Here is a 16037-nt window from a genome sequence, read left to right as displayed (position 1 = left end):
GAAACGCTCAGACTCGACGTTATAATTTTTTTTATGTAATTTAATTTACGAACTTTCAATTTAAATTTGGCGTTCATTATTTTTAAGTGGTCAAAATATGTTCCATAGCTGTCACTGGGGCGGTACCCCGTAAAAGTGCTAATATGAACTATTAGGTGTAGATATGTACTGTAATTATTTGATACCGATATGTACCTTTGAAGTATTAATACAAACACTTTAGGTGCAAGCTCGAACTGATTTTGCCAAGTGGTTGATGTCCTCAGGGCAACATATTGTGTTGACCCAAGGACAACATTTTTCTAAATAAAACCTAAACCTAACCCAAACCCCAACCATAACCAAACCCTAAAATCAGAGGGACATGATAAGTAAAAAACAATGGTCTAGAAACAGCTAATCTTGGTTGTAAGCTTAAACTTAAAACAAACTATAATCTTATTTTTGAAATCTGATTGGCTGATTGAAATGTTGTTCCAGGGTCAACATAACGTTGCCCTGAGGACATCAACCACTTGGCAAAATCAGGAGAGCCCACTCTATGTGTGCGCGCCTGAGCGGGAACAGTTTGAGTCAGAAACGGAGATGGCCGGCCAGAGCTGGACATTTTTGCGATGAAAATATCCAATTTCTGAATGCAGAGCCAAGTAAGAAAAAGTAACGCAAAAGTAACTTAAAAGTAACGTAAGTCTTACTTTCTATTACTTTCTCTTACCAAGTAACGCAATTAGTTAGGTTTTTGGGGAGTAACTTAATATTATAATGCACTACTTTTAAAAGTAACTTTCCCCAAAAATGCATGTTAACAATATGCAAAAGGTACAAACCCCCCAAAAAATAATGATGTGAGTTAAATTTCTTTTCTTGGACTACAACAAACACACGGATTGTAGACAATAGTTTACTTCCTGGGCTTGTTGACGTGGACACCCAGGTGATTATCATAATAAAATCCCGTTTTTACTCACAGCCTGTAAGTTAACTCCTGTTAGCATTGCATTGGGAGCTAATCTTTCAAACATGTAAGGTGCATCACATTTATGGCTGACATCAGTATTCAGTCCAATCGCAACGTATAGATTAGCTGGCCAATCAGGGACACAGGGCTTTTAGATCAATGAGCCTTATACAAAATCCGTGCATTTCAGGAAGACAACGATATCTGGAGCTACAAAAATGTACGGTATGTGGAAAATAATGTGTTTTTGAACCATAAACCACGCAAACACATTGCATTATACAAAATAAACAAAATAATGTTGTTTTTTAGCAATGAAATATGGGCACTTTGACTAACATAGCTAAGAACTGTTGTTGATCCAGTCCAAACCGACCTTTCTAATCCATGTATATTCTCTGTAGCACAGAGGTAGCAACAAGGACTACAATAGATGGCATTGAGCGAAATGCGTAAAAAACAACTCTGAGTAATTTTCTTCTCTTTACAGGTCTTACCGCAGTCTCACACACCAAGCGACACAGTATGTTCTCTGTTGGAATCATGTCACCGGGGTAAAAGAATGGTAGTTCTCACATCTCTCATATGACTAAATGAGTGCATTGCACCATGTGGTGAATGCACATTTCTACTGAAGATCATTACGGGATGCGCACTGACAGGGACCCCGTTACTTTTTTTATTCCCTTTCATTTTAGGCGCGAGGCCGGATCATTTGTCAGAGACTATGACAGATGGGCCCGTACCGAGCTGCATTCCCACAATCCTACGCCACCAATTACTCAGAGCTCTGTTGCTTCTCCGAGCCAAGCTGATGATGGCCCTGATGAAACCGGATCAAAACAGACAAAAAGCTGAAAGAGAGATGAACCATTTTCCTGCACTGCCAGGGAAAGTAATACTGTGCGGGCGTATGACTACTGCGAAAGCGATGAGGTTCAGGGAAGGTTAACGTCAACTTGGTGAATAGGCTTATCTGACTGTCTAAGTATTTTAAGATGAGAATACATTAGACCTAATTTGAATGTGCAAAGACAACTAAGGCAACACTGTTGATGTCAGATGTTGAATCACATATTTTAGAGACAACCAAACAAATGCATGGGAATGTTAAATGATGATGAATGGGAATGCTGACAGATCACTTTTCATTGTTATTGACCTCCATGATCTGAGCAGCCTGACATGTTAACTCCTGGCTCAACCAATGGTGTGAGTTTGTGTCGGGACTATAAGGGTTTTGGAGCAGGGGGTGGAGAGGTTATAGAATTGGAAACAACCATACAACCTGGCCTGAAGATTTTGTCAGAGAAAATAAAGTGTACAAGTGGTTAAAAGAAACCAAAAAGCACTGCACATTTTGGAAATGCTACAAACCACAACAGACTAAAACATAGTTGGTTAGGCAATGCATCATCCAATTTTAAACACCTCACTAAACAGTGTTTTTAGAAGATGTTTGTCTTAACCCAAGTTTTGTGCTCCCTAAACAACAGCCAACAGGAATGCTGATGCAGCGTTCAGGGGTTAGAGCTTTATTTCCACTGAAAGGCACCAAAGGTAGAGCTCACTTGAGTCCTTGAGACAAAGAACATATCGGACGAGAAGCAATGATTCAGCAAGAACAATTCGGCACGGTTGAAAAGGACCAGAGAGAGTGGAAGGTCCTTCATCGATCTAGTTTGCACAACATCAGGCATCCGCAGAAAAGTTTGTTTTGCCATTCCTCTAGGAAATTCTCGGATTCTAATGGTCTTTAAAAGAAAGATAAATCTACATTGCTTTCAAAGGGAAGGTGGCCAAAAGTATTCTCTTGAGATAAAAAAATATAATAGGCAACTAATTACTCTAGATGATACCCGCAGTGAAATAAAATTACTTTATGATTACAAGACAGCAAATTAATAAATTGGAAATTGCAAAGAAAGACGGGCATCTCTCCGTGGACATTCCCTGGCACTCTTCTGTAGATTAACAACAATGCTTTTAAATGGGAAGGGTTATACATCCGAGGCAGAATAACTTAACTGAAAAGTGTTAGAAAGCTAATTTGACCTGCCGGAGTGTTCTTGATGAGTTTGACTCCGTTTAGCAACTGATCACAGGCCAGGAATTTCCCAAGCTTTTCTCTCGAGCTCAATATTCGCAGGCGTCAAAAGCCCATTAAACTTGTCTGAAGTCAATCTCCAAGGAAAATTGGGTTCCTCCAGTCAGCAGTGTTAGTTAACCAGCGAGTGACAGAAAAAAAGCATCAAACCCTGGGGCAGAATTGATTTGTGCATATGAATAATTGATAAAGAACAAGGTCAGCCAAATGTATTCTTTAAAGTGTCATAATCTGAGCTTTTGAAACACAACAACAACAAATAAAATGTTTTGAATTAACATGTATTTCCAGACACCTGTCAAGACCATTTACAAGTTACATTTTACGCACTTGCATTCTATTTACTCAGTACATGAATCAAAAGCTGCATTTCCATTACTCGCCAAATTGCGCAAATTGAAATAGCGAATTGGAAATGTGACCAATGGAAACATGCCAATTTTGTATAAACTCATAAAAGTTTGTACGCTCGGGTGAGTTGGATTTTTAGGCACTTCGAAAAAGGATTATATTTCAAAACTGCAATGGAAACAGTATTTTTTTCACATTTACAGGTCACCTAACGTGCATAAAAGTCACACGATCATTCTCACAAGCATTATGTAGACATTTAACTTTTGTTTCTATGACATGTATTCGTTAAGTTACAGTTATATTTTCTGCTGCGTTTCAGAAAGGACTTCACTGAGGGAGAGAGAACAAAACGCGCATGATGTTTATTTTCTTAATTTTGCGAAAAGCACAACATTCTGTTTTTATTGGGAGTGGACAGAAAAAACTAGACACTTTAACATTTTAAATGATGCATAAATCATATCTGTAGGTCCAGAGTTATCTAAGTCTCTTTGCGGAGTGAATGAAAAATAAAGAGTTTGCGGCGCCCGCGCCGCAGTCGACCCCAGAGTGTTAAACATGCCACATTAAGTTTGGTTAGAGGACAAGACAAAAGAGATATGTTCGACTTCATGTGGCTTCACAAAAACCGACATGCTCATGACATCAACATACAGCAAACTCGATTTGGGGGTCGACTGCTCTGTATGCTTTAAAAATGTCGCTTTCACGGTATTTTGATGTTAGTTGCATGTGAGTCATGTGAAGTCGAACACATGCGTCGTCATGGTCTATGGGATGACTTAACAAAATTACGCGTTAGTCGCATAACGTCGGTTAATGTAACGCTGTAATTTCTCAGTTTTTGTCGACCTTTAGAAAATAAATGCAAAAATTTTGCGTTTTTAAGATCTTGTAAGCTTCAGTGCATATGATCATGGGAATGCAAATTTTCTTTGTAATGCACTTATCAAATGTTTCGATTTGAAAAATGCTGTGTCTCTGATTGGCCAGCTAATCTGTACGTTGTGATTGGTCTGAATACCTCTGACATCAGCTGTAAATGTGACACTCCTTACCATGTTTGAAAGATTCGCTTACAATGCAATGCTAACAGGAGTTAACTTACAGACTGTGAATCAAAGCGTGAGGAATTATGATAATGTTGGTCTTGTCTACATCACCAATCCCAGAAAATAAACTGTTGCCTACAATCCATGTGTTTGTTGTAGTCCAAGAAAAGAGATTTACGTTGGAGGTGATTACTCGCATCATTGTTTAGTTTGGTACTATGTACCTTTTGCATATCATTAACATGTACTAATACACACCTACACACAAAAGAAAATCTAAAAATGTGAATCGGATAATTGGTGCTTTTTAACTCTTTCCCCGCCATTGACGAGTTATCTCGTCAATCCGCAAAACCGGTATTATCCACCAGGTGATGCATTTCCACAACTTATAAAACCAGGAAGTATCGCCTTAGGGCAAACAGCTGTTTGTCCGTCCAAATTTTAAGGATCGCACTGCATCTGATTTCTATCGAAAGTCCTTTACAAAAATGTCAGCTTTATGCACAAAATTTTGTGTTTTTGAAGAAACCTGCCCATATTTGAGAGGTGATAAAAGAGAACTGATGAAGGTAGGATGAAACCTTTTTTAAGCAGATGGTCTGTTCTTTCATTTAATATATTGTATGTTTATATATTTAAAGAAGAGCATTTTCTGGGAGCCATTTAACTTTTGTGAAATTCATGAAAAATGCTGGCGGGGAAAGGGTTAAGTTAACCCATATGTAGAGTGCCAATTTTCTAACCACATCATTGCTTTAGGGTTACAGGCTGATAAAAGTCTATTTAGGTTCATAGTTACGAAATAACAGTCTTGGAATAACAGTTGTCACACCTGAAAGTGAGATCTCGCATGACACGCCTCATACGCCCGTTCAAACACTCAAAGTGTGAGATTAGCTTCAGAATTAATAAAAATCCCTCCGCTAGCCAGAAGAATCATTAAATCCCATCCACTGCCGCGATTGTAGCTAAAAATGGTAAGAAGGGTGAGCATTCGTCTGACCTGTTAGCTTTGTTTGCTAAGTTTGTTTCTCGATTGTAATTGTTTGGATAGGGTTGTGGACTTGTATTCTCCAATCTGCACAAACAGCCGGCAGCTATCCTGGGCGTTAATGTAAGGCTGTGTGTTTACGGGTTTCACACTTTTTCCTGCATTCAATCATCAAGTGAGGTGTCGTTCCTAACCATTAGAGAAGACAGCGAGAAAGATGCATGCGTGAATGCAGGCTGTCTTCGCCGGTTTCATTTGAAGGCTATCAGATATAACTAACAGCACTCAGAATCTCTCAAGCTTTCAAACTCATCAAGTGTGAGTAACCGACGGCTTAGCTGACACCTCCGCAGTTATATCACCAAAATCAAATGCGAAAAATATACATCTCAGTGTTTGAAAGCCCGCTGGAATGGCAGCGGCCAATTTTTGGCAGACAAAGAAATCGTGTTAGATCAAAAGTAAAGGTGCTTTTTGGGGGGAAATGTGAGTTGTTGTTTTTTTTGTCTTGAAGACATATTTGATGTTGAAACGTGCAGATGGCTCTGTCTGGCGCTTTGTTATCTCCATGGTAACCTCAAGAATGGATTATCTAAATAAAGAGGCGATTCATGAGCCACATTTACCAAAGGTGACAACACATTAGCAAAACAGCTGGATGGCTGCAATTAAAAGAATGGACTGTGGTTCCTATCCTGGTGTCTGGCTGAAATTAATATATAAATAACTCAAATTTTCTCACAAAGAGATATTGCAGGTGAAAGTTGCAACAGCATCGGAAGGCCGACTGCATCTCCGATGTTTCTTGTAAACCTCATTTGCTTTCCTCGAAGTGACAACAGGAGGCTGATTAAATAAGCTGGGATGAAACCCAACTGATCCACATGCGAAGCTGCAGGCTGACCCCGTAGCTTAATTTCCACCCGTTCATTCCTGTCTGGTCAACTGCAAAGGCATGTTGTGCAAGCCCCTACAGAGAGAATCCATACTACATTAGTGGCCCGAACCCCATGCTGCTTGCTGTTAAAGGATGCAAAGACAAGAGCCGCTCTGTGCCGAAGAACAGGGGCTCAGCAGGGAGCCCGTGGCCCTATAGCCATCTCCCCAGGAAATGGACCCGAAGAGAAAGCAAGGGGCCACGGAGCAACGCATGCTCAATAGACGGACCTTAAGCTTCATCGAGTCTGTCCCATCAGACTAACCGGACTAAGCGGGCGTAGAGATCTTTCACTTTCTCTTTTCAAAGTCTTAATTTCGCTCTTTTTATATTCGAAGCATCTGGTTTGTAGACCATATATTAAGGACGGTTGTGCAGCTGAGGTGGTTGAACTGAAAATAAAAGTATATTCGAGAGCTATTCGGTTTATAAAATGCAACAGACACATTTTTCTTTGATAATGTAGAATCGCTCTGGGAAAATTGGCTCAAACTGATAACTTTGTCTCCAGGTGATGGCTGTGAGCAGAGATGAATTTTAGAAGAGGAGATTTCCCTGTAGTGAAATTTGTGTAACTCCGGCTCTGAGGCCAAATCCTGCTTTATCTTGCATTATACACCCGGGACTCAGACGTTAACCACTTACAAATCTTTTTGATACTTCAGCTTTCTTTGCAATGCAGATGTCAGAAGTGGAGTTCCCATGTTCCAATATATAATTCCACCCGAACTGGGAGAAAATAAACAATACAAAATTCCTCAGTAGACCTTAAACCCTGAGCTAAATTCTGAATCCGGTTTCTGGAAATAACCTGCACGTATATAATCTTACATAATCAAATCACACGAAATTGACACCAGCGACATGAATGGAGCCGTTATACTTCTTTATCATTTTTAGTTCAAAATCCTTTCCTCAACCTGTCTGTGTCCCTTTTTATCATTGTAATTTGTCAAATCTGTAATGCTCAGATGGAAGTCAGGCTTAAAAAAGTCATGTCACAACACAGTCACAAACGTTGTAAAGTGCTAGCTTCAAATCTTGACAAGGCGAATAAAGGGCACACAAGGTTTAGAGCATGTCTTATTAAGCCCTACCAGTACAAGCAAAGTAAACATCAAAATATTACAGGCTAGCAAGTCTTTGCAGACATCTGCTTGTTTACACGGCACATACGTTAAATGCAGCAAAAATATGGCCAGAAACTGTGAAATATTCTGCGCTAACTGCGGTAATGAATTGACAGTGTGGTTTTGGATGGCAGGCGGAGTGAATGAGGACACTTCTTATTTAAAACAAAAGACTTTAACAAAGGAGACGGCCACCTATTCAACATTCTGTCATTACTGTATCGCTCTTTTAAAGCCTTGAGCTATCCCACATATCTGTTAAAATCCACAGCAGTATGCTAATGTAAGGTAAATGAAAGCAGTTGGCTGTTTGCTCTCAGGTTACAAAAAGGCCTGGGCTGAACTATAACCGCAGGAAAGATGGCTCGAAAATCGGTTCGTTGGGCTGTTTAAGTGAATAAAGAGCAGCATCTTTCTATTCTTTTATAATTGGGTACTTGTTTTGTTTAATGGTACAGCAAATACAGTGGCCAAACAATAAAAAATGTCAATGATGGTGCTTATTAAAGGACAGGGTGATTTCCATCATTTACACTTGTTTATTTATAATCATTCACAATGGTTGTGTTCACACAGTCATCGTTTGGGATTGACAACTGTATTTATTTATGTGCAGGTGCACATAAACTGTGGTTATGTGGACAAGTATGTCAATCTGCTTTTGTAGTTTATGAAAGTTTTGAGAAATGGCTCTACTTGTAGTGACAATTACCAATAGTCAGTATAAAGACGATGTTGTGAAACACCCACTGCTTTCATCCTCATAGATTTCTTGTCCGTAAAACAAAAGCTTTCTCGTTTTTTTTTTCTCAGATTTACCTGAGAGTTTGACAGGTCAAACATTAAAGACTAATAGTGAATAACCTAAATTGGGCAAAATAAAAAAATCTATATGTTTCATTGATTTTATGTACATTTTGAATGCATATACTGGCTTAAGTGTACTTAGCCATCTTTAAGAAATACAGAGTCTATAAGCTAAAAATGACTGACAACACAAATCCGCCCAATCGTAAGAAATGAAGGAAAGAAAAGAAAGCGCGATCAAACCTTGCATCGACCTTGTTCAACACAGCATAGCCTCTGGCAGGAACCCCACTATTTTACTACCAGGGGACGAAAAGCTTAACTCCAGTGGATAAACTTCTTCTTTTATGGCACTGTGGTATGTTACTTTGTCTCCGTCAAATAGAGCCTTATGGTGCCTTGCATAGCTCGAAGGCAAGGGACCGATTTCTTTGGTGAGTGTGCTACCCCTCGCTGGCAGCCCTAGGGTAACCTATATACCAATGCAAATCACAGCCATTTGTCGAAGAGATAAATCCCATTTCAGCGCTAGGGTGCCACCGCCAAGGTGACCAAGACGCTTGCTAGCTGCTGCGCGGATAAGGGAAAGTTACGGGAGATGATTCATTGCTTTACGGAAGCAGGCGACCAGAATACTTTGGAGTTTGATGTAATTCCAGCCTTGGGTGGTTAACTTGTAAAGGCTGATCAATTATTTATGGCATTTTTTTTTCTATTCTGTAAAGGAGCCTTGAGGGAAAAAGCCAAGAGGCGCTAGTGATGACAGGTTTCATATCGACTCCTCAGCATCGACGTGCTCTCTGCTTTCTTCTGATTACGAAAGTGATGTGAAGCTTTTTATCCGGACCGCATGTTCACGAAACGCTTTTTGATCTTATTTCCAATTATGTAGTCGTTTGTAGTATAAACATCTAGCATGGACATCAATGCAAGACAGATTTAGGCTAATAGTCTCGCCAGATTCGGCCCCTCTGGGATTCGGAAGTATAATGAATCGGTTGTCAATTTCAACATCCAGCATGTGGATTAATAGTTAACACATTGTGATTAGACTTTTAAGGTTTTGCCATAAACTTTTGAGTTTTTCTTTAAGGAAAACAACCTATTGATGTTTTTAATCTTACACAGACAAATTAAGGCAACTTTGCAACCATCAAAAATACATGAACAGATATAAGAATCTTTTCATAACAAACATATTTCAACACGACAAAGGTCTCTAAACAGCAAGAGTAAATGGCAATCCAAGTTCAAACTGTGAAGTATATTGTAAACCGCATTAGAAGTCATGGCACAGGGTGAAATTAGTCATGACAGCTGTAGTGAGGGCGAAGCTGCCAAACCTCCGCTCAAATACTGAAGATACACAATGTGTTGAACAAAGCTTTGATTCCCACAATGCCAAAACAACTGGATGAATATTACAAAATAAATACAAAAACTTATATAATAAAGTCTATAAAAAAGATAAAGATAATAAAGTCCATAAAAAGTGCAATTTTTAAATCTCACAACTTTACTATTTTTTTGTGAAAGGTTACCTTAAAATTCATTGAATACAAAATTGGCTACTATATTACAATATGAAATACGACTCATTCAGAATATATGAATCAATCGCTACATTAAGTGCTGGGCAAAGATTAATCGCGATTAATCACATACAAAATAAAAGTTATTTTTTGTATAATTTAAGAGTGTGTGCTGTGTGAAATTATTATGTATATTTTAACACACACATACATGTATACATTTCAGAAATGTTTTTATATATTATATTACAATATGCAATACGACCAAATCAGAATATATGAATCAATCACAACATTAAAGTGCTGGGCAAAGATTAATCGCGATTAATCACATACAACATAAAAGTTAAATTTGGTATAATTTACAAAAATATATCAAATGTATTTATATATAATATAGAATAAAAATAAATAAATAAATAAATAAATAAATAAATAAATAAATAAATAAATATATATATATATTACACTTTCACACATGTAAATGTTTCTTAAATACATACATGAATGTGTGTATATTTATATATACATCATAATTACACACAGCACACACTTATTACATTAACATATATTTTGTATGCAATTAATCGCAATTAATCTTTGCCCAGCACTATATCCTAAATTGAAAATTCTGTTTAGCAAATCTTTATCTGTATTTTAATTATTTTTTCAAAATGCCCCTACAGTATAAAACTTCCTCTGGTGTCTTCAGGGTGTTTCTGAAAATACTTCTTATAAGAAAAATCAAATGTAAACCAAAACACATCAACACATTTTAGATTCAACGTTTCAATGTTTATCAGATTAAATATTAACGTAAATATTATTCAAATTCTAGATCTTGTTACTGGTGTATCTTAGGCAATACTGACACCATTATATGTTCAGTACTCGCAGCTTCTAACTAAATGCACTTTCACAGTAAATTAGAAATCCACTTAGAATTAGAATAAATTAGTAAACCCACTAAAGGACAAAATATACATGCATGCAATTTTTGTTAATATTATTTGTAAAAAAAAAAAAACTTAACACCTCTGTGACACTCCCTCGCTCTCTCTTGGTTTTCAAGCATGACATCTCTTCTCAGGCCTTATTTCAAGTTTCAGCAAACTTCTCACCGCCTCCACAACTACTAACAAAACCTCCAAAAATAGATGCTCAGCTCTAAAGCCCACCCAGCAGGGGATGATGGGACCGGCAGTGATATTTAAAGGAACTCACCGTTAGCAGTCGCAGTGGCCAGAGCACAGACGTTCCCTGAGCCGGTTTTAACTAAGAATGAATTGGGGCCAAACTCATCTTCTGACTCAGAGTCCCGGCCGGCCTGAGCCCCACTGTTACCTAGCAACCTTCCATGGCCCTGATTGGCTGCATGGGAGGGGGGAGGGTAGGGGGAGTCGACAGGGGAAGAGGATGCAGATGAGCAATGGAGAGGTGCACCTGTAGACCACAAACACAAAAAACAACACGGGGGGAACAACTTAAAAACACATCTCGAAATAACAGCAGACACAACAGAAATGAGAAAATGAATTACATGCAGAGAGAGAGTAAATAAAAGTTGTGGATGTGAAATAAAAGCTTTCTGTCTATTATCTTTTTCTGCACCTGAGAAGAAATTTTAACCCCTCGAGTGCAAAATTAAGATTTTAAAAAAAATTCAAAAGACAGATAGACAGACAAGCTTTAACTTGGAGAATATCTAGAATGGATTACTGGTGACCAACAGTGGATAAAAAAATTATTCATCAACAGTAAGTCAAACAGATATTGAGTAAATCTCACTAAAATCCTAAAAAAGTAAAAAAATAATTATTTGATGTCAATTAAAATTCATCTGGTAAGATAGCACTCTAAAAAAAATGCTTGGTTAATTTTAACCTACATGTATTGTTGGGTCAAAGGGGACAAACCCAGCCATTGAGGTAAAATAACCAAGAAAATGTTTTTGGGTTAAAACAATCCAACAGTTTTGGGTTGAAACAACGCAACAGCCTGTGCTTGTCTGTTTTTGACCCAACACTGGGTTGAAAATAATTCAGTGTACATATCATCAACACAACACATTAAAAGAGCAATGATATTCAAGAGAATTTAACTGAACAAAACAATTATCACAACACATAGGAAAAAATGAAATGTATACACAGCTCCTGCTTCGTTTCCATTATAATTTCGCTTTCCGAGCTAACCGTTTCGAGATGAGGTCACATGAGAACAATAGTAGTATTTCTGCACACGACCCAACACTGTTATATAAATATCTATTAGAAAGTGCTAAACAAAGTAATGACACCTAAAGTCATGAAGTCTGCAACGTTTTCCCAGTTGAAGGGCTCAGATGGCGTTTAAAGGGAGAAAATCAGTCCCTTAAAACCACACACTTCATTTTAGCCTTTCATTTTAATTAGCACGTTTCATCCTCTCGTGTTCCCATTTTGTCACATAATGTGTTATTTAACATCTAGGACATTACTACCATGCATGTACTAAACTCACTATGGCAGTCAGTGGATCTAATAGTCGCACATTTACTGTCATCTACCGTCTCACTGTACCGTCCCCCACTGACTACAGATATCCTCCAAATTTAATGAAAATGTTGCCTTATTTCTGGTGCAGCCACATGTAAATGCCGTTATGTCAGAGGAAAATGAAAAAACAATTGAGGTTCTCAGATATAAAAGCCCCTACTGTCAAAAATTTGATAATGATATTGACCGAATAATCTCGGCATGTACCGTTTATCAAATATCTTCGCATCAAACCCTCTTAACTCTTCCCCCGTCATTGATGAGTTACCTCGTCAATTAAGAGGAAACGCTTCCCTGCCAATGACGAGAATTTCCGGCTTTCCGCAATACTGCTATTATCCACCAGGTCCACAACTTTTACAACACGGAAGTAACGCCTTAATTTTATAATTTGAAGTGCAGTCACCCTTTGCCTAGAAATTGTTGAACCATATGCGTGTCATTTTTAAATTTTCATTTTAAAGAATCTTCTTAAATTTTCAATTTAGGATTCATTTTAAAGAGTATAGAAAGAGTTCATATTTAATCTGGGCTCTTGTTGACTGCTTTTTCTTCAATATTGAGTGTAAGTCATCTATTTCAAAAATATATTTTAAAATAAAATTTAAGTTTTCTAATTACAAAAATGTATCTGTTTGGCACAGGTATATTTTTGTCTACAAAAGTAATTTGAAGCATTTAACCATACATCTTCAGCTTAAATGACTTTTAAGATCATAGTTAATATTTTAGTCAAGTGTTTCCAAACTTTTGGCCTGTACTGTATTTAAAGAATAACAATTTCTAGAAGGCATTAAACTTTTGTGAAAATCATGAAAAATGCTGCCACTGGCTGGCAACTTTTTTTTAAAAACGCTGGCGGGAAAAGAGTTAATCCCGTCCTCCGGTCATTCAGAAAGACAGCTTTGTTGACAGAATCTGCCAAATGCCACATTGATTTTTCAACAAAGTTCTCTAAGTGCACAGAAGATGAATTGGATGAATGATGGCGCGTGAATTGACGGTAAGTTACATTCAACCTTGTGAGTATTTGGATCTGAATGCAACCCGTATGTGGCAGTCACATGGACCACAGCGCCCCCTAAACACTTTTATTATTCGCAGTGTTTCTAGTTGCAACTTTAGTAATTTTGCAAACATTTACCGTGTATTGTCCAAAGAACCGGATGTTTTTGTTTTAGAAATAAAGGTTTTTGACAAAAAAAAATGCACTTTTGGTTTTGCAGCGAAATAAATCAAATTTGTTAAAAACCAATGAAATGACTCAAGTGACATTCGTAAAAATAAGGCTAAAGAATAACTTTTTCATTGCCAACCTTTTCAAAGAGAAATTACTAAATCTAAACATAAGAGCCTGATAAAAAATGCTCAGATGCACTTAGAGGGTTTTGCATCGAAACTCCTTAAATAGTGAAATGATCATATGATGCATTTAAACAACCCCTGATGGTTTGATATTACAGTGTAATTATAAAAATTAGCCATGTTTTTTTTTTGTGGTAACCATGTATTTTGGCCTATTGATTGGCGTTGGTCAAACCATTGTTTTACTATAGTAACCATGGTTTATTCACAGCTTTTGTGTTGGTATATGTAGTTACCATTGTTTAACTCATGTTTTTGTTTTAACTTTAGTAAAACCATGGTTAATATCTTAACCATGGTAAGATTGTGCTTGTTTTCAATCACATTCTAATTGGACGAGTCTTACAAAGCAATGTCAGGCTCAAATTGAGCAGTTCAACATTTTTAACAACATGATAAACATTGGCATACAGTCTATTCTTTGCATCAAATGAACTACATGCATATTTATACTCATAAAATGTACGCATTTAAGCATAAAAAACACGTCCTTCAATCATTTACAAATGATAAATGTTTATATCGTGTATTCATTTCTGCCAACTAAGCTGCGTCAAAAGAACAGCACCTCTAAACTAGGGTTAGTGTTAAAATGAATCACTATAATTAGACAGTGTTGCATTATATATCACAGTTCCACATGAATACTTCACTGATTTCATGGTGAAGCATGAAAGTCTCTGAAGTGTAAATCTCTGAATCATGCATTGTTCAATCTTTGATCTCATGCTGGGAACGCAACACAAGACAATAGAGACTATTAACAAAGTTTTAGAACTCTCACAAAGGATGAGGGGGGTTGGTACGACCAAAATAAGGACACATTTTTATATAATTGCTACTTAAATAGTCTTTTTTATGAATACCAAATGTCCTTTAACCTGATAGAGTTAACTAAAACAAGTGTCCTAAGAAATCTTTCTCAACCAGGCACCTTTTAAAACCCTGGAGATTTCTACAAATGTTGTATATTTGGGGCGGGACTGCCTGTGTGCCTCACCAATGGCAAAGTTGGAACGTTAGATAAGCCTACTGGATGAATTACATTCGAAAGTCAATCAATCCTATCAATCCCCTATGAATTGTCCTACTTTCTCCAAAAGGTGAAGCAATTTTGTGAGTACTGTGAAGGGTGCAAGTTATTACCTTCTCTTATTTGTGACTCTGGACAACAAAACAAGTTATAACGGTTGAGTTTTATACATAATCTGAAAGTTGAATAAATAAAATTTCTATTGATGTATCATTTCTTGGGCGAGTTACTGAAAATCTGGAGTCGGTATGTGCAAAACAATTAAAATATTGAGAAAAATCACCTTTAAAGTTGTCTAAATAAAATCCTTAACAAAAATAATGTTTTGATATATTTATGGTAAGAAATGTACAAAATATCTTCATGGAACATGACCTTTACATAATATCCTAATGATCTTGGCATTTAATACAAATATACCTGTTCTGCTTGAGACTAATTTTGTGGTCCAGGGTCACATATATACATTTGAAATGTTGCATTGATAACAACAGCATTTAAGACAGGTCCCCAACTAAAATATATTTATGTTATATTATGTTATATCTTCATAATGCATAAAACTGATACACCAATAGACCTGATAGTCCTTCCACTGACAGGGTATAATCTTTTAAAATCAAAGGTAACACTAAAAATAAGCATAAAAATGAAATGATCCAGAATCAATGAGGTGCAGAGACATTTGGAGGGGCAGGTGCTCAAGATTTTTTTTAATCGCGTTCCATCCAAGCGTGCCGCACAAGCCCTGAAAAGTGAAGCCAAAACGTATCGATCGCCCCCCAGTAACTGGTCCCAGTATAGGTCATAAACCCGCCTCCCCCATGTTATTCAATGGGACTTGAGACCAACTAAAATTTTTTATTACACTTCAATTATCTTTTTCCCGAAGCTGGTTTCTGTCATTTAGTTTTTATCACGCTTATGTAAATTCAAATGTTTGTTTTTAAAATAAGTTGGTGTTTAGTTAGTTATTTAATGATATAAAAACGGTGGTGTCACGTCATGATTAACAGCTGTGATATCGTGTGTAATGCGCATTCTGCGAGAGCGAGGGCGGGGTCTTGATTTCGCGGCTTTATTTCCTGCTCACTACTGGACAGGACTGGTCCCGAAATCGTTACTGCACAGACTCAAGACCCAAGATGTCAGGGCCGTATCGGAACACTGTCGGCTTCACTTTCTCACCAATGGAAGAGAGCGAACAGGCGTCGTCCTTCTTTTTTTACAG

General features: G+C 37.3%; 1 protein-coding gene across 11 annotated transcripts in view; it reads right to left on the bottom strand.

Moving 5' to 3' along the window:
- tenm4 (teneurin transmembrane protein 4) overlaps positions 1–16037 on the bottom strand; it is a 287452-nt gene that overhangs the window by 151370 nt on the left and 120045 nt on the right. For 9 of the 11 annotated variants that reach the window (XM_055195967.2, XM_055195958.2, XM_055195960.2 and 6 more), the window contains exon 4: positions 11096–11314. The exons of the other annotated variants lie outside the window; for them this stretch is intronic. In XM_055195967.2, the coding sequence (XP_055051942.1) occupies positions 11096–11314 (219 nt within the window). The remainder of the gene's footprint in view (positions 1–11095; positions 11315–16037) is intronic. 11 annotated transcript variants of the gene reach the window in all.

The sequence above is a fragment of the Misgurnus anguillicaudatus genome, chromosome 24 (assembly GCF_027580225.2).
Source record: "Misgurnus anguillicaudatus chromosome 24, ASM2758022v2, whole genome shotgun sequence".
Classification (NCBI taxonomy): domain Eukaryota; kingdom Metazoa; phylum Chordata; class Actinopteri; order Cypriniformes; family Cobitidae; genus Misgurnus; species Misgurnus anguillicaudatus.
This window is presented reverse-complemented; position numbering and strand designations above follow the sequence as displayed.